Source organism: Neophocaena asiaeorientalis, unplaced genomic scaffold (assembly GCF_003031525.2).
Source record: "Neophocaena asiaeorientalis asiaeorientalis breed wild unplaced genomic scaffold, Neophocaena_asiaeorientalis_V1.1 scaffold278, whole genome shotgun sequence".
NCBI lineage: Eukaryota > Metazoa > Chordata > Mammalia > Artiodactyla > Phocoenidae > Neophocaena > Neophocaena asiaeorientalis.
The window spans coordinates 1,428,400-1,454,523 of NW_020174431.1; the positions used below are offsets into that span (position 1 = coordinate 1,428,400).

Consider the following 26,124-nt stretch of genomic DNA (forward strand, 5'->3'; position numbering starts at 1 on the left):
GAAAAACCTGTAAACGAGTTAAATTATAATAAATTTGGGAGGAGTTAGGGAAATCATGAAACATTGATACAATGGAATGTTATGAAGCCAAATAAAATTTAACATGTACAGTGATGTCAGCAAAAGGCTAAGCTGTGATTTTGGAAATTGTGTGTCCATTTTCATTTGTCTCAAGGGATTTCTTTATTTCCTCTTTGATTTCTTCAATGACCATTGGTTTTTCTAGTAGCATATTGCTTAGTCTCCACTTATTGTTTGTTTGTTTAATTTTACTTTCTATAATTGATTTCTAATTTCACGTTGCGATCAGAAAAGCCTCTTGATACAATTTCCATCATCTTACATTTACTGAGACTTCTTCTGTGGCCTAGAACGTGATCTATCTTGGAGAATGTTCCATGTGCACTTGCAAAGAATTTGTTTCCTGCTGTTTTTGGATGGAATGTCCTTTAAATATCTGTTAAGTCCAACTGGTCTAATGTATCATTTAAGTCCAGTTTTTCCTTATTGATTTTCTGTCTAGATCCTCTAAGCTTCGATGTAAGTGGAGTGTTAAAGTCCCCTACTATTATTGTATTCCTGTCAATTTCTCTATTTAGGTCTGTTAATATTTACTTTATATATGTAGGTACTTCTAAATTAAATGCATATTTGTTCACAAATGTTATAGACTCTTCTTCGATTGATGCCTTTATCATTATATAATGCCCTTATTTGTTTTTTATTATGGACTTTGTTTTAAAGTCTACTTTGTCTGATATGGGTATTGCTAGAACAGGTTTTTGTTTTGTTTTTGCCTCCATTTGCATGGAGGATATTTTCCATCCCCTGACTTTCATTCTGCGCACGTCTTTAGCTCTGGAGTGAGGCTCTTGAAGGCAGCATGTATACTGTGCTTATTTCTTTATCCAATCAGCCACTCTATGTCTTTTGATTGGAGGATTGAGTCCATTGACATTTAAAGTGACTGATAGCACTGTACTATCAAAATGGCAATAAGCCATTTTGTTACTTGTTTTCTGGTTGCTTTTCTTGTCTTTTTATTCTTCTTTTAGTCTGTTATCTTTTGATTTGATAACTTTATTTGTGTTATATTTGGGTTACTTTCTCTTTAATTTTTGTGTATCTACTGTGGGGTTTTTTTTGTGTTTTTTTTTTTGTTGTTGTTTTGGATTTTTTTTTTTGCAGTACGCGGGCCTCTCACTGTTGTGGCCTCTCCCGTTGCGGAGCGCAGGCTCTGGATGCGCAGGCTCAGTGGCCATGGCTCACGGGCCCAGCCGCTCCACAGCATGTGGGATCCTCCCAGACCGGGGCACGAACCCGTGTCCCCTGCATCGGCAGGCGGACTCTCAACCACTGCGCCACCAGGAAAAAGGGTTTTTTTTGTGTTTATTTTGTTGTTGTTTTGGATTTTTTTTTGCAGTACGCGGGCCTCTCACTGTTGTGGCCTCTCCCGTTGCGGAGCGCAGGCTCCAGATGCGCAGGCTCAGTGGCCATGGCTCACGGGCCCAGCCGCTCCACAGCATGTGGGATCCTCCCAGACCGGGGCACGAACCCGTGTCCCCTGCATCAGCAGGCGGACTCTCAACCACTGCGCCACCAGGAAAGCCCTCTACTGTAGGTTTTGGATGTATTATTACCATGAAGTTTATATATGTCAATCTATATCTATATCTACTTGCTTTATACTGGTATCATTTAAGCTCTAACACATTCTAAAAGATCTACATTTTACCCCTCCATCCTGACATTTTGTGTTTTTGATGTCATATTTTACATCTTCATGTCTGCCCCTTAACTATTTAATTTAGTCTTTTACATTTGTACTAGTTTATTGAAGTGGTTGGTGCACCACCTTTACTATGCATTTGGCTTTACGAGTGGGATTTTTCCCTTTTTATATTTTCTTATTTCTTGTTATAGCCTTTTCTTTTTCACTTAAGGGAGACACTAATATTTCTTGTAGGGTCAGTTTAGTGGTGATAAACTCAGTTTTTGCTTGTCTGGGAAACTCTTTAGCTCTCCTTCAATTCTGAATGATAATTTTGCTGAGTAGAGTGTCCTTGATCATAGGTTTTTTTTTTTTTTCCTTTCAGCACTTTAAATATATCATGCCACTCCCTTCTGGCCTGCAATATTTCTACTGAGAAATCAGCTGATAGCCTGATGTGGTTTTCCTGGTATGTGACTCATCGTTTTTCTCTTGCTGCCTTTAGAATTCTCTATTTTTAACTTTTGCCATTTTAATTATGATATGTCTGGGTGTGGGCCTCTTTGGTTTCATCTTGTTTGAGACTCTCTGTGATTCCTGCACCTGGATATCTTTTGCCTTCTCAGATTTGGGAACTTTTCTGCCATAATTTCATCCAATATATTTTCTGCCTCTTTCTCTCTTTTCTTCTCCTTCTAGGACCCCTATAATGCAAGTGTTAGTGCACTTGATGCTACCCTAGAGGTCCCTTAAACTGTTCTTATGAAAAATAATTTATTCTTTATTGCTGCTCTGATTGAGTGATTTCCACTATTCTGTCTTCCAGGTTGTGAAAGCATTCTCTGTGTCACCTAACCTGTTGTTAATTCCTTCTGGTGTATTTTGTATTTCAGTTACTGTATCCTTCAGCTCTGATTGGATCTTTTTAATATTTTCTAGTTCTTTGAGGTTCTCATTGTGTTCCTCTACTATCCTCCCACATTCAGGGAGCATTTTTATTACTATTGCTTTGAGTTTTCTATCAGGTAAATTATTTATCTCACTTTCGATAGGGTTTTTTTCCCTGAGGTTTTATCTTGTTATTTCATTTGGAACATGTGTGTTTTTCTTCTAATTTGTTTGGTCTTTTCTGTTTGTCTCTATGAGATTAGGCAAATAGTTACCTATTCCAGAGTCTTGTGTGGGAGCATCTCTATGTGGTCTGCCTGTGACCAGTGGCACTGGTGGGAGAGCTGGATCTAAAGTGAGCACAGACAGTTACCTATTCCAGAGTCTAAACGTGTGTCCTTGTGTGGGAGCATCTCTATGTGGTCTGCCTGTGACCAGTGGCACTGGTGGGAGAGCTGGATCTAAAGTGAGCACAGCCCATGTCTTCTCCCTAGGTGAGCTGGCAGCTGCTGTTTGTTGGGAGATAGGGCTGGAGTCAGAGGGACTAGAGCCAGAGTTAAGTGTGAGCTGAGGCTTCTTCTAGGCTCAATGGCAACTGGTGACCTGTTGGGGGTAGGGCTAGGGCCCAAGGGGCTGGAGACACACTTCTGAGTTGCCACCACTTTCTCCCTGTGCATGTGATGGCTGTCTCTGCCTTAGCAGTGACCAGTGCCAGAGCAGGAGGGGATGGAGCAGGAGGCTCTTGGCATGCACTGAGGTAGTCCTGGCAGACCGGTCAGAGCGTCAAGCAGAATCCAATCTGCTGTCTCTGTTGGGACTGAAAGCAATCAAGTCTGTGTACACGCTCTTGAAGAACGGAGTCTTGGTTTCTTACAGCCCTATGGTAAGCCCCACTGGTTTTCAAAGCAGCCAAGGGGGCTCGTCTTCCCAGCGCCAGTCCTCAGACCTGGGGTGCCTAATATGGGTCTTGTACCCCTCGCTCTTTAAGGAGGATCACTGAGCCTGTTTATACTCCTTTGGGTCACCTGCTAGGGGTGTGGGTCCTGAATGGATTGCTTCTCCTGCCCACATACTAGGCTCTGTGAGGTTCTTTCTTGATAGCTTGGGTTGTAGAGAGCCATTCTGCTACTCTTCAAGTTGTTTGCAGTGAGAGTTACTCTATATGTAATGGTAGTTTTGATGTCTTCATGGAGGAAGGTGAGTTCAAGGTCCTCCAACTCTGCCTTTTGATCCCCCTCCCGAGTATCCTTACTTTGAAATCTTTATTATTTCACACACACCAAAACATGCAAGAAGCCTTAAACTAGAGACACAGATTTTAATTAGCTCCAACGATTATAGCAATTCTCTCCATAACCCTAGAATCAATAAATTCTGATACAACCATGGTGGATCACTCATAATCAATATTCTTCAGAATATGGATAGTCAGGGTGATCAGAAATGCTGAAAGAGAAGGAGGGAGATTAATTTTATTAACTCTGTCTCACACTTGTCAAGGAGAATGTTCCTCTGTGGATGCAGTTAGGATGCTCTAAAACTCTAAATTTACAACCAACTCATTTACAACATACATATACGCAGACTCCCGGTCCATATGTCAACTGCATCTTCATATCCAGTTCCCACATTCACATGCAACATAAAAGCCACAGTGATATCTACCTTGGTTGGAATTACAATTTCTAAGAAGGTCTAAGAACTATAGATGAAATGCTAAGGTCACTTCAGCCCCAGGTGGAACATTTGGCCCTGGATGATGACAATAATCACAGTAAAAATCTTGCTGATCGTTTTCATACATCCATCCAACATATAAACATGGAGCACCCCCCAAAATAGAGGATGCTCTGTTAAAAAACTTCTAATCTCTTGAGATATCATGTACACATAAGTAACTATACCGATAAAAAGGGATTACTGTTTTCTTAATTTATAATGTATTAAAACACGGGTTATCAAGGAATTAGTATTACTGCTGTTTTCCTTTTTTTCCATGTTTTTACTTTTCTTTCTAAGTTTGTCTTTTTCCATTCAATTCATTAAAGAGTGCATTCTGAGCAATTCTGTGTGCCGGGAGCCATTCCATTGAACTGAGTCCACAAATATGAGTAAGTCTAGGCATTCACAGCCTAATAAGGAGAACACAGAAGAATACTTCAAAGATTTGAGTACAGAAAAGTAACTTTGCACCTGTTTTTTCATGTATAATATCCTTTCTCTGAATCATGATATAGCTTTACAAACAAGAGAAAGCGTTTTGACATCTTTCATTTGAAACTATATCTTTATCAATAATTTGTATTCCCTTCTCTCTAAACTCCCTTCCAAATTTCTCTGTTTAATTAGTCTTCTTTCTCTTCAGTCCTGATATCCTCCTGCAGTCATTGAACACGGAATTCTATGTTTGTGAATTAAGTCAAAGTCGAAGAGGTAGGGGCTCCCCAGGGGGTGGACTCCTGATGGACAAGGGCAACACTGAGGTAAGTCTTAAATCAAGAAACCAGAGACTCCCACACGATCTTATCTGGATGTATCCTGCAAAGCACACAGCAGTCACTCACTGGAGGGCCAGTTAAGTTCATGACCTAATTGTAATTCAGTTTGCTGAGATTACAAGGATGAGGAAATGGAGTTATAATAGGGAAAAAGGTCCAATGAAGAGATAAATTTGGAAGAAATGGATGATGTCTTGGGAAAGAAATGCACTTTAGGGAGAAAAGCCACCAGACATTTAGGGGAGGGGGTGGAAGCATGCCCCACTGTGCCTTCACAGCACTGACGCACATTGGCCTTTGTGGGCTCCTCCTCCATACAAATATTAACACGATATTTTACAATTGTGTTAGGATAAAAATGAATGTATCCAGGCTGGACTCACTGTTACATAGTCATTACTAATACAAATCATTTTCCCCTGATTTAAAAAAAAATAAAGGTGAAACATTTTCCTACGTGCCTAAAAGAATAGTGGGCTGTAGGCACAGTGCCTTCTGTATCTAATGGGTACGTCAGCCCTGAGAGGAAGTACACCAGGCACAGAGATGAGGGGCATAAGGTAGTGAATTCGCCACAATGTGAACTTTGGTGATTTTACTTATGAGTTGCCCTGGGCCCTGCTCACATTTCTGTTAGGTCAGAGACTGAGCCCTGGAAGAAACCTCTGGTCTGAGGTCTACAGGAAGCCCTGGTTTACTCCTACACTGGAAATCAGGCCTGCCTTCCTGGTTAGGGAAGCTCAGTTTCTCTGCTGACCTACATGCTACAGAAAACAATGTGTGTGGACCTCCCTCCCACCCCACCCCGCCATCTCACCCATCTAGGTCATCACAGAGTACCGAACTGAGCTCCCTGCGCTATACAGCAGGTTCCCACTAGCTGTCTATTTTACACATGGTAGTGTATATATGTCAATCGAAATCTCCCAATTCACCCCACCCCTCCACCTCCAACCCCCGTGTCCACAAGTCCGTTCTCTCCATCTGCTTCTCTATTCCTACCCTGAAAATAGGTTCATCTGTAAGGGGATATATGTATACATATACCTGATTCACTTCTTTGTACAGCAGAAACTAATGCAACATTGTGAAGCAATTATACTCCAATAAAAAAGAAAAAAGAAAACAATGTGTGTGAAATATATACAAGTCACTTACAAGAGTAAATCATAATATCGTACATTACTGTTGAGACCATCAATTGCTTTCATGTCTTCTGGAGTTAATTCAAAATCGAGAACCTGGAAGGAAGGGAAGAATCACATTAACCTCTTCCCCAAGGAGTTGGCCTCCCCCTGGGAACTGGAGGACTTTCCAGCTGGATGGAGGCAAGAAGAGAGTACAGGGAAGACTCGCCTGTCCTCAGCTTCCAAGTGAACCAGCCTGGGAACACTTCTGCGGGGTTCTCCACCTCTCCTTCCCACTCCCTCTCCTTTTCTGCTCCATTTCACACACACACACACACACACACACACACAGCTTGCAAGGCATCAATCCCAAATCTTTCTAAGTGAATTACTTGTGACAGAAAACAAACAAACAAAAATCTTTTTCCAGACAAAGGGACAGTTGGACAACCTGGAGAAAATACTTGTACTTGACCAAACATTACACTGATTTTTCATTCCCAGCACCCCTAAGTATGACACAGCTTTGAGCTTAAGCAAGTATTGGAAGGAGAACCCCCTGCCGTGAAAACCTATCCGAGAAGCCTATATCAAACTTACTCATTCTCTATGAATAAATTGAACAAAAAAGATTATGTAAATGCCTTTGTAGAGAAAGTTATGAAATGCGTTTAAAATATTAAAGAACACCTAAATAATTAGAAATTCATATCATAGTCATGGAATGGAAATCTCAATCTTAAAAAGAAATCAGTTTTCTCTAAAGTGATCTAGTGTTTCAATGCAACATGAACCAAAGACTTAAAGATTTTTTCTTTTGTAGAAGCTGGTAAAGTGATACTAAATTTCATATAAAAGAAGAGCTAGTCAAGAGCAGCCAAGATATCCTTAAAGAAGAAAAATGTACCGTTCTTCAAAGCAAGACTTATTTTCCACTACAATAAGACAGTGCAGCAAAGTAAATAGCTAACTAGAAGAAAGAGGCCAGAAATGTACTTATGGACACTTGATACATGGCCGAGTTGACAATGAAAGTCTGTGGGAAAATATGGACATTTAGGTTTCTATTTAAGTATATGTATATATATATCCATTTTCATGTCATATTAGAAAATCAGTTCCAGGTGTATTACAGGGCTAAATTTGAATGGAAAGACAAAAACAAATTTTCAGGGTAATATTTCCCTGTCCCTTGAATTGGCCTGACCTGTAACTTGCACTGGACAATGAAATTTGCCAGAAGAAGTGGCAAGTCAGTTCTGAGCCTAGACATGACAAGGATTTTTTTCCCCACTCATTGCCTTGGTATCATACCACTGTGCTGAGATGAAGACCAGGTTAGTGGCCACAGTCTAGCCGACTATACATGAAAAACCGTATGGAGAAGAGGGCTGGCTCCTCTGACAACATCCAAATCCACCTGCTAAAGCAGCACTGCCTAGCTGCTCTGCATTTGACTGCAAAGACATGAGAGGGCCCAGCCAAGGAGAGAACAGCTTAGCTGAATGAAGGCTAATTGTCATACCACAGAATCATGAGATGCATAAATGATTTCTGCATTAAACCCCTTAATGGGGGCGAGTTTGCTGTACAGCTATAGTTAACAGTATAATAATCGTCTCACACATATAAATCAAAAGACAGACAACCTAATAAAAACGGACAAAGTCTTGAACAGGAACTTCACAAAGGCAGAAACTCAGGGAGATTAGAAGTATGAAGATGAAACTACATTACTATTCAGAGGAAGGCAAAATAAAACCATGATGACATGGAGGTTGAAGATCACTGCTGTAATCTGTGTGCTCCCCAAATTCATATGTTGGAAAACTCACTTCTAATGTAATGATATTAGAAAGTGGGACCTTGGAGTAGCGGTTAGGTCATGATGGTGAAGGCTTCATGAATGAGATTTAAATAATATCATATATCATATAAGAGACTCTGAGAGCTCCGTTGCCCCCCACTACATTAAGATACAAGGAGAAGCCTGTGACCTGGAAGAGGGCCCTCACGCGACCACACAGGCACCCTGATCTCAGACCTCCAGCTTTCAGAACAGTGAGGAACAAATTTCAGTTGTTTCTAAACCACCCAATCTGTGGTATTTTGTTATAGCAGCCCAACTGTCTAAGAAAATCACAATTCAATTTCGTCAACTGAGAATAAAGAAAATAAGATATCACTTGCAGGGTGACAGAATAAATTGCAGATGTAATGCTGGAACTAAAATCTCCATTTTCTGTCCAATCTTAATCCTATCCAGCCATGCCACCTCTCCTGTTGCCACAGTAGGAGGAGAAAACCATTAGGAATATGCATAAGTCATACATGCACGATAAATAACAGATAAATCATCTTGGCCCAAAGATAGTCTTGAGAGCTGGACAAAGAATGACCCTCATGAAGGATATTATTTAGACCCCCTGTGCCCACAGCCCCACTCATCACCTGCATGTTCTCTTTGATCCGCTTCTTATTGTAACTCTTGGCCAGGACCACAACCCCACGTTGCATCTGGTAGCGAAGGGCAATCAGTGCTGGGGTTTGCTTGTGCTTTTTTGCAATGGCACAAAGAACTGGGTCCTCCAAGAGAATTGGGTAGCTTGGGTTCACCCTGGAAGGAAATTCAGAAATGCTGAAGATCTGAGACTGAGTATTCAGTTTGTTAGGAGGCTTCCCAAAAAGACCAAGTAGGTCCACTCTAGACAACTGCGTCTCAAAATGTGGTTCATGGACCAACAGCATCAGTATCACCTGGGACCTTGTTAGAAATGCAAATTCCATGGCTTAACTGCAGACAAACTGAATCAGAAACTCAATTGTGGCACCTGGCAATCTATGTTTACAAAGCTCTCCAGGTCATTTGGATGCATGATTGAGTTAAGATCAATGCTTCCACAATCATGGTTTTTTTCTGTTTTACATCTCAGTGGCTGTTTTTATTCTCCAATCACAGCCCCAAAGTAAGTACCAGAGCATGAAAGGAGAAAGAGAAGGAAAAGACCAGGATACTTTTTAGTTTAATTTTCTCAGGTATTGATAAAAATTGAGTAGTCTCAAAATGAGAACTATTCATTTCATCATTACTCACAGTGTGCAGTACTTCTACAGATGTTTACAAAAATGGTTCAAATTGTAATTTTTTGGATCATGATAGACCTGGGAGTTATATGTTATTATCCTGATTTATACATAAGGTAAGTGAAGCCTGGAGAGTCTATTGCTAGTAATGTGTTCCTTAGGTAATAAATAAGTAAATCATGACTTAAGCTTATGTCTTAGGTCTCAGCTGGGGGATTATATATAGATTTTAATACAGACATGTGTTATTGATCAATCTACAACAGGACACATATAATATAAGAAAATTGGCTGGGTGATGGGAAGACAAAAGAGAAGGATTCCTTCCATCCCTCCCCTTTCTCCCCCAAGCAAGTTGAGAGTTATCTCCAGAGCATTGAGTACGGTATGACTAAAAATATTTCATCAAAAACTGAATTTTAGGTAAACTCTCCATTGTCTTCATTAGGGTTCATTACCAGTCTTTTAATCGTTGGGATCCCAGAGCACCATAGGCAACAAGAACAATATCGTTTGACTTGCAGAAGTCCAACAGTTTGCTCTGATTGAGATAAGGATGACATTCCACCTGTAGAAGGCCAACATAGAAGAGTTTCAGATTATATAAAATGGTAATGTAAACATGACAGAGAAATGTTAGAAGTTAAAAAAATCTAAAGAAAAAAACTGTGTAACATTAAATTTAAACTGGAAGTATCAACATCAAATAATGACTTTTAAAAAAAAATACATTTTATATCTCTGTCCCTGAAAAGGTAAAAAATAATGACATTCCTGAGAACAAGTAACTCTAGGGACCAGATCTCAATTACTAAACACACTACCAAGAGACACACCTAATTCCAGATCTGAGACAGAAAAACACCTGTTTGAGTCTTGGACATCAAATTTTGCAAAGAATTTGCTCCAAGACTCATGAAGAATGTCTGAAGCACTAAAAGAACCAGTTTGATGGGGATCCCACTGGAGACATTTGGGTAGATTTGAGCATCAAAAGGAATAATGAATAAAAGCAAATGTAACACTGAGAGTAAATAAAAATCCCTGAGTCCCAAGTGATGAAAGAGAGAAAGAACAAAAATATTTGCCTCCACTGATGGTGATTATTACAATAAATCCTTTCTCAGAAACTGAGAATTAAGGGGAAGGAGTTAAGTTTTTACCCTGTCTTATAGGAATAAGGTATTTTATGCTGACTTAATGACAGAATTTTACTTTTGCAATAAAATGTCAGGTAAGAAGATCAAAAAGAGTATTTAAGTTGAAAATATTGAAAAACATCCCAATGAAATAACTAATTCAGGTGAAAGTCATTGATGGATTCTCAACCATTATGTGAAAATTTGGGGAGAATCTAACTTCCCCAGATAACTAGGTAATTTCAACAGGGAGAATACACATTTCCAAACAAAAAATCTAGCTAACACTAGCTTTACCAGGAGAACAAAAGTGCCATCATTCACAATGGGACAAGCTGTCATCACGTGCTTCCTACTGGGGTGCATTTGAAGGGCACAACATGCAAAGGACGTGTTCCTGTCAAATTGTTTAACCTTAAGGTAGTAAGGAGTTCAGATCTATCTACTCATTTACAGGAATTGAGAATAGAGAAACAAATTAACATCACAAGATGATAGTCTGATAAATCTATTATATTTGTCAAAAACCTGTCTGGATATCATGGTTAAAAAAAATGATTGAGTGACCACCATGCTAGGTTAAAAGAGCTTGAGAAACATGTCTCAAAGTGATATGTGAATTACAATGAGATTCAAGTCAACAAAATATTACATGGATATTCTCTATCATACCCTTAACTTTGCTAGTATCTGAAAATTTTCACAATGAAAACTTGGAGGCAAAATTAATGCTAAAATCACATTAATTTTTAAACTTTTATAATTGAAAATGTTGATGCTGTATATAGATATATATAAATCTTGAATTTTACAAGCTACTTTTTCTGTAGAAGACTCTTACTCCTTGACTTCAGGTTGTACTTGTGGACATTACATTATATGAAATACAACAGTCACAGAAAAACAAATATTAATATCTAAACTGGTCAAACTCATAGAATTAAAGAGTAGAGTGATGGTTGTCAGGGTCTGGGATCAAGGAGAAATCGGAAGTTTCTAAACATGGGTGTGAAGTCTATTACTCAAGATGAATAAATTCTAGAGATATGCTGTACGGCGTTGTCCCTGCAGTTAACAATATTGTATTACATTGTATTGTATAGTATTGTATACTTAAACTTTAAGAGGACGAATCTCTTATTAAGTTTTCTCACCATAAAAAAGTAAAAATACAACAAAAAATATACGAGCAAAAGATCAAACAGAGAAAAAATGTGTTTAAACATTTAATTTTACGGTGGAAATCAATGGGAGAACCACACCAAGACCGAGTAAATCACAAGGTCTGCTCTAATTCCTGAGTGACTATTTCATCTACTGTTAGTATCACCATAAGACGTTAACTTCACCCTCTAACCTGGATGAATTTCATAGTCTCCAGCAAGTTTTTCTGTACTATGCTTCCTGTTGAAGATCTCTAAAAGCAGAGACACTAACGCTAAGGACTCAGGCACCTGAACCCCACACAAACTCTTAAAACCTCAATGAGATCTCATTTTCGCTCTTTATTTGCTTTTCATTCTGTGTTTTCATGGCCTTCCTACCTGTACACAGTTCCCTCCAAGGCACTTTCACCATCCAATTTCTGGTCATCCTTTACAGCTCAGGGAAATGCCACCTTCCTCTAAGGTCTGGGTAACTATTCTAACCCTCCTTTATCTCCTTTACCTTCCCTAAATTCCTACCCACAATTTAGCAGGAAGCCCTCCCCATCTTTTCCACCAAGACTTTATCACACAGAGATACCATTCTGGGTTCTATTCATGCCCTTCCAGACAGAGGCTCTGCTCTCTAGAATCTTCTGTCCCACAAAGGTAGGATGAATAGGAGGGGAAGACAAATAGACATCTGGCTCTACTACAGGAAGGAGGTTATGAAGAGCAGAAAGGAGAGGAGACGGAGGCTGCTCACCTGGTTGCAGACAGGCTTGTACTTGAGCCCCGGCTTGTTCAGGATCTTCTCCAGCTGTTTGCGGTTAAAGTTGGACACCCCAATGGACTTGGCCAGTCCTGCGTCCTTACACTTCTCCAGGACCTGGGGGGGAACGGGGTGGTGAACATGATTTGAAATGGGCTATAGAGCAAGAATAAATGCTGAAAAAATGCTAACAGGGTCACCTGTCAAGAATTAGCATGGATTATCAAGAAGAAAAAAGGGGAAGAAGGTTGTGACAAGAATAAGAATTACGGGGCTTCCCTGGTGGCGCAGTGGTTAAGAATCCCCCTGCCAATGCAGGGGACACGGGTTTAAGCCCTGGTCCAGGAAGATCCCACATGCCGCAGAGCAACTAAGCCCGTGTGCCACAACTACTGAGCCTGCGCTCTACTGCGAGAGGCACAGAGCCTGCAAGCCACAACTACTGAAGCCCACGTGCCTACAGCCCATGCTCCACAACAAGAGAAGCCACCACAATGAGAAGCCTGCACACCACAGTGAAGACCAAACGCAGCCATAAATAAATAAATAAATTTATAAAAATAAAATAAAATAAGAATTACTGTCTCTTCCTTAGAAAATCCCAGAAGAAGATATATCACACTGAAGGAAAGAGATGCTTACCTTCATTGTCCCAAATTCTTCTCCATTCCTCTCTGTGAACATTTCAGCAATGATTTCGTCCATACCACCCCAGCATAACAGCCCTTTAAAGTTCATGAACTGCTGAATCTGATGGTCCACAACCCATTCTCACAGGTGGAAGAAATGAAGGGGGTTCCCCCTCTCCTGGCTTCCTCCCCTGGGCTCTCTCCTCCACAGACTCACCTCCCACGTGCGACAGAGATCCACTGTGTCAAATATCATTTTTCCATTTTCATCTTTGGGAAAAAGTTCCTCCCCTGGCTGGAATAGAATAGAAGCAGTCATTTTAAAGATGTCATTAAATAATTTCCCCACACTTAACAAGGCTGCCAGGCACATCTAGGACCAGGACACTAAACATCCATGAGGTGGTAGGTGTAGCAACATTCCAGATCTCTTACACTTACTATATGTTTTAATAAATAGAATTTTCCTAGGTCCCAAAGAGTACTCAGAGTGACTTATGTAAAGAATGGCAATAAGTTACATGGCTTTATTTCCAGAAAAAAAGTGCAATCTTGACTTAAGCCTGACAATCCGATTTCCTTTTCCCTCTGAACATCTGATAGCCCTAGGGCAGGCACATGAATCAGCAAGGCTCTTTTTAGGTTAATATGGAATGTGGAAGATCCAGACGTGCTCTCAAATGTTAATGACCATGAGCCTTGAACTGATCAAGGTTAATTTGCCACCGAAGGAAAATGTTGAGGTAAAAATAAAGCAAACCAAGAGTACTACAAAGTTAAGGGACAGCAGAAAAGGAGACATTTCTGAAGAGTACTGCAAATCCTTAAATCTATCCATGGCTGGGACTTCCCGTCTACATAGTCCAATAAACTCTTTTGCATAGGGTAGTTTGAGCAGATTCCTGTAACTTCAGATCAAGAGTTCTACATAATGCAGTTCTTAATGGCTAAGTGCAGTCTACAAAACTCATTGTGAAGACAGCCAATGGTGTAGGCAAGGTCTCCCAAGTCCCTATAAAGGCTGCTAGGTTTAGACCCACCCAGAGAGAGTACCACCAACTCCAGTCAATTTGAAAGGGTGAAAGAGGAGATAAACTTATCATGTTCAAGTGTAAGGCAGCTTCATTGCTCACCACTGCTGCACCAAACTGTGTGTTCATGAAATCCCCAAGAGGCCCAGGACCCTGTGTTGAACACGTCTATTTTTATTTCCTCAAGTTTTTGAGGCAGAGGATGTGAGATTGTTGAACTCTTTTCTCTTGGAGGCATGGAAAGAAAATTAAGGATTCAAAGAAACCCAATAAAAAGATAATCAGAAATTATGATTTTGGGAATTCTACTCTAGTGTAATCATCCCTACATCTTACTAAGAAAAATCTGAATTCAACCATCCATGCAAGTTGATAGATATTCTCACACAAGAAATAAAATAGACATGATCACACAAATCGCAAACCTTCAGAGCCGCTGGAAAATGAATAATATAGAGGTCAACATAATCCAGTTGAAGATTTTTCAGTGACTTTTCCAAGGCTGGTTGAACCAACTCTGGTCGAAGGAAAGTGGACCAAAGCTGCAGAGGTTAAAGAATGGGAGCTATGTTAAATTAATGCCTTAGGTAATTTTGTTTTTCTTCTTTCACCTAAAAATTAGACATTTTTCCTGATTAGAAACAGATGACCACAGAGGAAAACCACTCTGTTTCTTTTTCAGTTCCATTTTTGATCTAACCAACCCAAGTAAATTTTATTATTTGATTGATTTTATCATCAGTACATCATTCACAATAAAAAGAAATGATCCACGAAATAAAAAGTATTATCAAATAATTACCATACTCATTATCTGAATTATGTTTGATAGAGTTTAAAAGCAGTTTACAGACTTAATTTAATTCTATCAAAGAATCAATCCTCTCAGGAATTAGTATCTGTTTGTTTACATAACTGTAGGAAAAGTGCTTTGAACATATTAATATGAGCAGAACATAATTCAAGATACTTTTGCTAGATCTTGTGTAATATACAAACTGCCTCTCCTATTGCTCTCTCTCACTGATGGACGTAAAAACTGAGATTTATAACTTGAAGAAATTTTAGAAAGTCCCCTAGATGATAAGGAAAGCTATAATCTGATCACAGTTCTGTCTGATTCATTAGCCCATATGAAATAACACAGCTCTGGTCTAGGCTCAGAGAAGTAAAGTGACTTGACTTTAAAATTAAAATTTGAACACAGCAATGATGAGAATGCCATCATCACTCTCATTTTCTTTTTGGATACCAGATTTAATATACAAGTATGTGTGAAAAAAGTTATACCAATAAGCACAGTTCACCAAACAACTACTGGTCCTATTATATAATTGTCACCTATGCACAATCACGTTGCACACATATGCACACTCACACAACACACACAGCACCTTTGAAGTGTAGAATATGTCTTCTCTCTTCACAGTGCCATCTGCAATCTTGCTGCGAATGGCCTGTCCAACCTGCTCTTCATTTTGGTACAAATGAGCACAGTCAATATGGCGGAACCCAACATCAATAGCAAATTTGGTGACCTCCAGAGCTTCACTCTTAGGAACCTACGTAAGCAACAAAGGTAGTAGTTGGATATCCACAGGATTAAGAGATTGCTAAGACACAAGCTTTGATCTTCCCCAAAATCAACTTTTCTTCATGCCTTTGGTTAGTCCTGCATGTGTGGTGATGAACGCATAACAGTTTCTCTCAATGTTCCTGGTAAGTAATTAAAGTTGGACATCCAGGAAGTCCTTCAATCCCAGGCAATCGCTGGTTCATCACTGACATTAGAGGTCCCCAAGACCACCTCCAGTTTCAGTGATTTTCTGGAGGAACTCATAAGACTGAGCATAAAGTTGTAGTCATGGATATGATTTATACAGTGAGATATTTTAAGCAAAGTAAACAAAGGTATAATGTTCGTGGTACAAAGCATCAAGAAACAAGATGAATGCTTCTGAGAGTCCTCTGTCTACCAGTGTAGCCACACAGAACACACCAAATAAAAACCGTATCTATTCAAGTTGTACAAAGTGATGTTTTCATGTAAGTATCTATTGTGAAATGATTTAGCAAAATCAAGCTAGATAACAGATCCATCACCTCACATAGCTAACGTTTGGGTGTGGTGAGAATACTTAAGATCTACTCTCTTAGCAAATCTCAAGAATATAACCCATTATTAACTATAGTCACCATGTTGTACATTAGGTCTCAAGAACTTATTCATCTTATAACTGAAGGTTTGTACCCTTTGACCAATATCTTTATATTTTTCCCAGCCACGGCCCCAGCTTCTGGTCACCATGCCTCTATGCTTCTATGAGTTTGATTTTTTAAGATTCTACCCATAAAGAGATCATGCAGTGTTTGTCTTTCTATGTCTGGCTTATCTCATTTAGCTTAATGTTCTCCGGGTTCATCCATGTTGTTGCAAATGGCGGGATAACTTCTTTTATAAGGCTGAATAATATTCCATTTCTTTTTATGTGATTCAGAATCTTTTCTTTTTCAAGGAGGTAGATACTTGGTTTAACTGTCCTTTGTTGGGTCTAGTCCTGGTTTTCCTTAAATGTACGGGCATTCGGAGATGTACCCAGGAATTAACCAGCGAGCTTCAGGAATAGCCTGGACCCTTCCCTCCCCTCATCCTACTTTATGCTGCAAATTAAACATGCCCTGGGGCTTCCCTCGTGGCGCAGTGGTTAAGAATCTGCCTGCCAACGCAGGGGACACGGGTTGGAGCCCTGATCCGGGCAGTTCCCACATGCCGCGGAGCAACTAAGCCTATGTACCACAACTACTGAGCCTGCACTCTAGAGCCCGTGGGCCACAACTACTGAAGCCGGCATGCCACAACTGCTGCAGCCGGCGCACCTAGAGCCCGTGCTCTGCAGCAAGAGAAGCCACCACTCGCCACAACTAGAGAAAGCCCACGTGAAGCAAAGAAGACCCAACGCAGCCAAAAATTAATTAATTAAATAAAAATAAATAAATAAGTAAACGTGTCCTGTCTTCAATCTCCAAAGTGTCTCTGAATACTTCCTTCTGTTTTATAGATGAAAAAGGTGAGACTCAAAGTTTAAGGACCAGTTCTTTATCATACAACTATGTACTCCAAAGACAAGATGGACAGCACACTTTCTGGCTTCCAGTCTAGCAAATTGTCCATTTTGCCCCTCTTACACCCAAGCACTGAAGATTATAGTTTAATAAAAAATATATTACAAAAAAACAGGAATTGAAACCTTGCCCTATAAGACTGTAGCTTATCCCCTCAAGTGATATTATATATTCCATTAGAATAACTTTCCAAGCAGAAACAGAAAAACAAGACAAAACACAGGCAGAGCGTTTCTCGTCTGGCACCTAGCAGGCACAACACAGTAGAAAAGCAATTCTCTCCCATTATTTTTCATTCACCTCATCTTCAGGACCTTTTACCTAAAGTACTTCTTTTCAGAAAGAGGAAAGAGTTCTTGAATGAATGAAACATACAGAGAAACCACACAATTGCAATCACCCTCAAAGCAAAGCAGCTGACAGTCAGTGTTCTTGATGGCTGAGTTTCACCTCTTCTGCCAAGCTGGGAAAGAGACAGACACTGGAGGGAAACCCAGAGTAATCGGTAGGTGACCACAGCTTCAAACCCTGATGCCGAGGGAAGACTGAATGCTTCCTCCCCTTTCACAGGGGTTGGTTCTAGCCTGGTTAGTAGAACCAAGTGACCCACCCAGAGTCGCACAGGAACTCAATAACTTGACAATCTAAGTCCACTTCCACTCACGTTACATCCATTTTCTTTTCTAACCCTAACCCCAACCCACAAATATTACCTCCTCAGGGGCATAGGTTCCAAATCCCAGAATGGGAATGAAGTGGCCATCATTAAGTTCCAGACACTGGCATTTGGGGTCCATTGCCTGTTACTCCTCTGACTAAGCAGGCTCTGATTTTTTCTTCTGCCCTCACAGGCTGTGAATAACAGGAAGGTAACACCCCAACTGTACTGACCAATGTTAGCAGAAACACTGCAGGAGGAACGTGATTAAATCAGTAGCCATGGAGTAAGGAATATTTGAAGGCAATTAACTTGTTTGGGTTTTTTATCAGAATAATATTAAGTATTGTATAATGATTAATAAATCACTAATTGCTTGGAAATATTTTACCTCATATTTTTAATAAGTAAATTTACAATTCTGGATCCACTTACATTACTGTAAATTATTGCATGGGATTTGCTGAACAATTATTGACCATATGTTAAGACTAGAAGCCTCCACATACCAATCTTTTTGGTTTTTCTAATTATGAAGCCCAATCTTGACCAAACGTCAGTTGAGACAATTAACTATATTACAGCACACACACACAATCACACAACTTAAAGGAGTGACTAATAAGCATTTTTCAAAATGTCAGCACTTAATAAAGAATGAAAACATCAAATGAAAATAAATTTGCCTTTTGACACTTCCCACCAGCAAAATTATTTTGCTTACAGATGGGGGTGAAATCCTGAAAATGATGCCAAAATCAGACATTCTAGCAAAGTGCTCGTGGGAGGTTAATTATTAATAGTTTTTACTGTGTGCTGTATGCAAGCAGAATCTTTGTTCATACCTTTTACCTAGTTAGAGAACTTCTGAAAATTGTCATGATGTAAATGATACTTTATATAATTTATTATCTTGCTCAACATTATTCATAAAAGAAAAATCTGTAAACAAGTTAAATTATAATAAAATTGGGAGGAGTTAGGGAAATCGTGAAACATTGATACAAGGGAATGTTGTGAAGCCAATTAAAATTTAACATGTAGATTAATGTCAGCTAAATGGTGAGGCAGGAAGTGCTGAACTCTCTCATGGAAACATAAGGAAAAAAACAGAATCTTGCTATAAAACCTCATAGGCGTTCTGGAAAACAGTCAAACAAAAACCTAGAGCATCATAGTGAACACCCAATTAGGAAAAATCCAGAACAGAGTGGTAGGACATTTCATGGTGTTTATACTCACCTGTACCCTCCTCCTGCCTGGTGCGTTGCAGTCTTGATCTGTAAAGAACAGCAGCTCAGCTCCCAGTCACATCCTTCAGACCAGAATGATCATAGAAAACCTTATTTGCAATGTCACAACCTATTTGGGGGCTGTCTAAAGACTGGTGTCTGTTTCACCTAACCCTAAGCTTAAACTGAAGGGCAGCTGGAATGGCTCATTACAGCTGCAGGGGGATTATATATGCACAGATGCCAGGGAAAAGGGATTAAGGGAGGAGACATAGCATGGACCACATAAAACTCTGAGTAGAACTGGGGTGTGGATTTGGGGGACAGTAAGGCATTCATGTATTCAGGAGAATCAAAAAGCCACACAGATACCAGGCAAGATGCAGAGTCAGAAAAGAACTGAGTAGCCCTTTAGCTTTCCTGTTGGGCTGATCCCAAGACTAGGAGCATGCCAACCTAATTAGTGAAGGACAGTCATGGCATGGGACAAATCTGCAATGAGTGGGTATTTGCTTGTTGTTTCAGGTGCCCAATTGTAAACACACACACAGAGACACACACACACACACACACACACACACACGGCATACGAGAGAGAAAGGAAGGAAGGAAAGAAGGAAGGAAGGAAGGAAGGAAGGAAAGAAAGAAAGAAAGAAAGAAAGAAAGAAAGAAAGAAAGAAAAAGAAAGAAAGAAAGAAAGAAAGATAGAAAAAGAAAAAGAAAGAAAGAAAGAAAGAAAAAGAAAGATAGAAAGGGGGAAACATGATCCATGAAAGGAAGAAAATAAATTGGCAGAAACTGCTCCTGAACAATCACAGGTATTAAACTTAGTACACAATGAGTTTTAAAACCACTGTCTTGGGGAGAAGATCCAGATGGCAGAGCAAGAGGATGCTGAACTCACCTCCCCCATGAGCACATCAAGATTACATCTACATATGGAGTGATTATCACTGAAAACACACTGGGGACCAGCAGGAAGGTTCTTACACAGCCAGGGCTGTAAAGAAACATCCACATAGAGTTGGGTGCGAAGGGAAGAGAAGCAATCAGATCAGGACTTGTGCCCCGAGGAGAGACACAGAAGAGGAGGGAGATTACAGGGATTCGGTCTCGGAGATCCTCCCTGGAGAGTGAGCCGTTGAAACCACATACTGGGCACCACAGCCCTTGGGCCCACCACCAGGAAGTGGAGTCCCTGTAGCTGGTGTGAAAACCAGTGGGACTAACAGGAGGGCTGTAAGAAACCTAGACTCTCCTCTTGAAAAAGGTGCACACACTTGCTTGCTCCTGGGAACTAAGCAGAGGAAGCGGATTGAAACAGCCCAGGACTCTAGCCAGTTTACTGTGACAGCCCCAGGGTGCACCCTGGCCCAGGCCAATGCCCACGCCAACTCCCACTTCAGCACCTCTGGCTCCAGGTCAGCTCCTACTAAGGCAAGGGCTGCCAGTGCTGGGGACAGTGTGCAGTTGTGGAGGACAGAGCTGGCTCAGGCCAGCATGACATCTGAACAGGGCAAGGGTGGCCATTACTGCCATTGGTAAAGGTGGCAGATCAGAAGTGTTCTGGAGCTCTGACGGGTGTTCCAGGATTGCACCAGCATGCACGGCAGCCTAGACCAGGTGCCTGCTCCAACCTGTCTTCCTCCAGCACTGCTCCCCTCTTGGGCAAAGGGACCAGTGCTGGTGGGGCGGGCAGGGAGAGGGTGCACACTTAAAGAGAATGTAACCAGTTTGGGCCCAACCCTCAGGGCTTCTGCTCCAGCACCTTGGGACCTAGCCTGGCCCAATACGATGGTGCCAGCCACTGAGCATAGGAAAAACCCCGACTCAGACTTGTCTCTGGCTTTAGCCTCCCCCGTCCCACCTCCCACCCAGGTGATAGCTGCCAGCACAACCTGGGGAAAGGCGTGACCCATGCTCACTTCAGCTTCAGCTCTCCCACCAAAACCTCGAGGGTTGGGACTTCCCTGGTGGCTCAGTGGTTAAGAACCCTCCTGCCAATGCAGGGGACATGGGTTCGAGCCCTGGTCCAGGAAGATCTCACATGCCATGGAGCAACTAAGCCCGTGCACCACAACTCCTGAGCCTGTGCTCTAGAGCCCACGAGCCATAACTACTGAGCCTACATGCCACAACTACTGAAGCCCATACACCTAGAGCCCCTGCTCCACAGCAAGAAAAACCATCACAATGAGAAGCACGTGCATGCAAGGAAAAGTAGCTCCCTCTCGCCACAACTAGAGAAAGCCCACGTGCAGCAAAGAAGACCCAATGCAGCCAAAAATAAATTAATTAATTAATTTATTTATTTTGAAAAAAAAGCCTCTAGGGTTGCTTCCACACAAGCACACCCTTTCAAGACAGGGATAGGTAACTGTTTCACCTAATTTCATAGAGATGGAGAAAGTTAAGCAAAATGAGACGACAAAGGAATTTGTTTCAAATGAAAGAATAAGAAAAACACACCTGAAAAAAATAGCTAATGAAACAGATAAATAACTTACCAAAATAATTTACCACAGTTCAAAGCATTAGTAATAAGAATGCAAACTGAACTAGGGAAGAGTAGATTAACACAGTGAGAATGTTAACAAGTAACTAGAAAATATTTTAAAAAATAACCAGTCAGAACTGATGAATACAATAACTAAGGTGAAAAACACACTAGAAGGAATTAATAGCAGATTACGTGATATGGAAGAATTCATAAGTGATCTGGAAGATAGAATTATGGAAATCGTGCAATAAAAACAGCAAAAAGAAAAACAAATTTTAAAAAAGAGATCAGTTTAAAGGACCTCTGGGACAACATAAGGTATACTAACATTCACATGGTAGGGGTCCCAAAAGTAGGAGAGAGAAAGTGGCAGAAAGTGTATTTGATGAAATTATGGCAAAACATTTCCTGAACCTGAAAACGGGAAAAGATACCCAGGTGCAGGAAGCACAGAGAGTCCCAAACAAGATAAAACCAACGAGGTCCACACCAAGACATATCATAATTAAAACGGCAAAACTTAAAGAGAGAATTCTAAAGACAGCAAGAGAAAAACGAGTCACATACAAGGAAAACCCTATCGGGCAATCAACTAATTTTTCTGTAGAAACTATGTAGGCAGAAGTGTATGGCATGATGTATTTAAAGTGCTGAAAGGGAAAACCCTACAACCTAGAATAATGGGGAATATACCCAATATTTTATAATAACTTTATATGGAGTATAATCTATAAAAATAACAAATCACTCTGTTGTACATCTGAAATAATATAATATAATAAGTCAACTATATTTCAATGAAAAAGATAAGGATGTTTGTTTCTCCTGATCATTAAAGTCATACATGCAAATTACAGAAATTTGGGGGAAAAAAAGGAAAGGATAGAGAATAAAGATAACCTGTAACTAGCCCATTACATTTAACGTTTGGTACGTTTTCCTTCATGATTTTCCTTTACAAATGTGTGAGTTTCTATTTTATTTAAACATCAAAATAATCTTCAACATACAAATTGTATACTTTCCTTTGACCTAACAGAAGTATTTTCTGAAGCTATCAAATATTATTTTAAAAATCCAGTATTATATTTTGCTTGTTTTAAGTAGTGTATCATATTCATTATTTTAATTTCTTCATCATCTGTCTATTCTTTAGCATTTTGATTAGTTCTTGCATATCTTGCCATTCTTTCATTGATTCATTCAGCAAAATTTTATTGAAAATTTTTATGTGCCACACATTGTTTTATCAATAAATAATGTAGACAGAAATAAATTATTGTTAAATGCCTTGAGTTTATAGTCTAGTGGAGGATGAAGGTTACTAATGAAATCAGGAGTCAGCTGTTATAAGTGGGTAAGCGCCCCTTGGGAGATAACGTTGCACAGTTTTTCACATTTCTGTACACCCGGTAAGCAGAGGCACTGACTACCCTTCATCCCATATTAATTTTTTCAAGACATTTGTACAGTGAACAGTCTTGCAATATAGAGACCGTGGCTCCATCCAGAGAAATGGAAGGTGTGTTTACTGTCCAGTGATATTAAGAAAATATCTCCCTCCAGAGAAAGGGCAGGGATGCTGAGTGCCCACTATAATTGACCCAGGGGCCCTAGACTCAAGCCTTTTCTCCTATAACTCAACTCACTGCATGTTCAGGTATCACCTGGCCCCTTCACTTCAACCTTTAGAAATAGGGGCTCAAGGAACTAGCACAACAAACTTTGTCGTAGTGAACATTTCCGCAATATATACGTACACCAAATCATCACATCATAAACCTTAAGACTATACAATGTTATATGTCTCAACAAAGCTGGAAAACGATACTCTTATTTTGGTTACAGCAATTGTTGTGTGTAATAAACAGTCTTCCCTCTACCAGCATCTTGAAACCAGGGCAAACAGATTTGTTAGCTCACAAATTAGGTTGATATCTTATATTCTTCATGACTCTTGACAGAATGCAATATGAATGAGCTAAAGATTAGAACAGGGTAAAGGTTAGAAAATAGCTCACTACATCAAGGATGTTAACCTCCTTATAAAGAGGGAATTGGTATTGCTATTAAATTGCTATCAGCAACACTGTAATTGCTGTTGAGTGTGTCTGGATATTAAAATTCCACAACATTCTGACCGGACACCTGCCATTTGAATGAGTGTCTTCAGTGGTGCAGAAGGCAGGGGAGCTGAATACTCAGAGGGCTGACCAAGGAAGAAAAATCATCAGCTGAAATCCAAGTAACACCCACACTCAGAGAGCACACAAGGGAAGGTCAGGCTGTGGAATGCCAACTAGTGTATTCTTGGGCCCACAACTATTTGTGATCTCTGTAATTGAGCTCATGGGGCAAATTCTGACTGTCCTCAATGTGAGGTAGTCACTGGGGCCACCCAATTTTGGATAACTGCCTCACCAGACATGGAATGATCCTTAGAACATCTAACCTGGTGTCTCTCAATGGCGTCATTAAATGTTGGTGCAGGTGACCCGTTGGGAGAAGAATGGAACTACACCTGGCATGGCAGGATATGTGTGAAATACCAAACATATCTTGCTCACCTGCAGTGTGAATCCAGGTGTGCTACTGGAGCAGGTGGGCATACCTTAACCTTGGGGTGCCCTTGGGAAAAGTTGGAAAATCAGCTCTAGCAGTGTCCCTTCTTGCAATTAATTACCCATTTTCCATAAAGTACAAATGTAATGCAAGAAGATTTCTGCCAATGTTCCCCTTCCCCCCCAAAAAATTATCCACCTTACCCACACTATTGTCAGATTAAGGGTGGAAGCAGGAAGTAGGAAAGGAGGGATAAATGTGCAAACATCTATATAAGACTCTTGAGGTTTACAAAAATGACAAAAATAATCACCTTCAATGTGGCCTTGGACAAATCAATAACCTCTGTGGATTCTTTATCTGTAAAATGAGCCAGTAGTTGAGCTTACTTCATAGGATGTTTGATTCATTGAGAGTGCTTCCTGGTAAATAGTAATCACTCAAAATGTTGGGTAGTATAATTGATGCTGTGGCTCCTATCAATGCTACATTTCGCCTCGAGTATGTCAGCAATTAAAATTATTTTTATTTCTATTTTTTTCTCTACTTCACAGAACTAAGCCATGATCATTTTTCCATGCTTTGGGTTATTATTTGGTTGTTATTTTAATTAATTTCTGAAAAGATAGGAAATGAAAACTTCTTTTTCTCCTTATTTTCTGTAGAACATACAGTTTCTGTGGCAAATAAATTCTGGGGTACATAAAAATGGCATCTCTTTTTTATTATGTTGTATACATGTGACAGTAAATCTGGTGTTTGCTAGACAGTGAGTAACGAAAGAGCTGTCTCACTTGGATCCCACTCGCATTGTTGTGTACATTAGACCGTATCCATGAGGTCAGGATTTTTCCCCATGAAGGAGAACAAAAGATGTTTTAATGATGAGGAACACAGACTTGATTGGAAGCAACTTCAAGAGTTTGTGATCAAATAATAGGATAAATGACATTGGATTTTTGTATTTTTGAGCAATAGTCCTTGATATCTATCTGTTTCTGTTGTGAATGCCAGAATATTGTGTCATGTGTCATGTGAAAATTTCTGTGGTCTGGAAAATAAGAAAAGAGTCTTCTGATGTAGCGTCTTTTCTCCCAGCACAGTTCCAAGCAAGTTCACCCACACACTCGTATAGGCAATTATGTTAAGACTTTTTCACTTCTTTCTCTCTCTATATTTTTTTTTTAATAAGGGGTTTTTGTTTTTTTTGTTTTTTGGTTGCATTGGGTCTTTGTTTGGGCGAGTGGGGGCTACTTTTTGTTGCGGTGTGTGGGCCTCTCACTGTAGTGGCTTCTTTTGTTGCAGAGCATGAACTCTAGGCACGCGGGCTCAGTAGTTGTGGAGCATGGGCTTAGTTGCTCCATGGCATGTGGGATCTTCCCAGACCAGGGCTCAAACCTGTGTCCCCTGCATTGGCAGGCAGATTCTTAACCACTGTGCCACCAGGGAAATCTTCCCTTCTTTCTCTTTTATATCAACATTTAGACGTTGAGACCTCAAAGCTGTAACCATCTCTTTTCTCTCTGGAGCTGGACTGACCATCATGCAGAGCAGCCAGACCTAAATGGACCAAAGGACCTGGGACAATAAGTGTCTTTGTGGATCCAGTCCCTGATGATCAGGGGGACCCCTGAGACTTGGTTCTGTATCTAAAATACAGTATGTTTTTCAGCTTCCATTTTCCAAGAAAGATCACTTCCAAGAAAAACAAAGAACTGTGTTTTCTTCTTATTCATCTGAATTTGTGGCCAGAAATCATGAACACGATTATGCAAGACTTTTCTAGTTATTAGATCAAGAACAATAGATGTACTTGCTCCAGGACATGAAGAAATTGTTCTCATTGAGGACAGATTGGATGAACACCTAGCAGATGTTGAAATGCATGTTACCTAAGAAGAGTTCTTTGAATGCTTTTTTGAGAATCTGAGCATTTTCTTATACAAGAGTATCAACTGCTTCTATAATAAAGATGTTTATTGATGTAACACTTTGTTCCTGTTGTGATCTGATGCTTTCACTTAC

At 40.1% G+C, this 26,124-nt stretch overlaps 1 protein-coding gene across 1 annotated transcript; it reads right to left on the bottom strand.

Annotated features, from left to right (window-relative positions):
- Positions 1-3,903: 3,903 nt before the first annotated feature.
- LOC112407550 (dihydrodiol dehydrogenase 3) lies at positions 3,904-18,066 on the bottom strand. Its single transcript, XM_024756884.1, has 9 exons — positions 17,861-18,066; positions 15,419-15,586; positions 14,450-14,566; positions 13,211-13,288; positions 12,359-12,481; positions 9,767-9,876; positions 8,676-8,841; positions 6,256-6,338; positions 3,904-4,045 (listed from the first exon to the last, which is right to left on the bottom strand). The coding sequence occupies exons 1-9, from the start codon at positions 17,942-17,944 to the stop codon at positions 4,003-4,005; spliced, it is 972 nt and encodes a 323-aa protein (XP_024612652.1). The 5' UTR covers positions 17,945-18,066; the 3' UTR covers positions 3,904-4,002.
- Between the last annotated feature and the right edge of the window lie 8,058 nt (positions 18,067-26,124).

Coding starts and splice junctions, on each gene's coding strand:
- LOC112407550 (XM_024756884.1), bottom strand. CDS start 17,944: ATGGACCCCAAATGCCAGTGTCTGGAACTTAATGATGGCCACTTCATT. Junction 13,289..14,449: donor ATTTTCCAGCGGCTCTGAAG/GTTTGCGATTTG, acceptor ATTCTATTCCAG/CCAGGGGAGGAACTTTTTCC. Junction 6,339..8,675: donor GGATCAAAGAGAACATGCAG/GTGATGAGTGGG, acceptor CCTTCCTTCCAG/GTTCTCGATTTTGAATTAAC.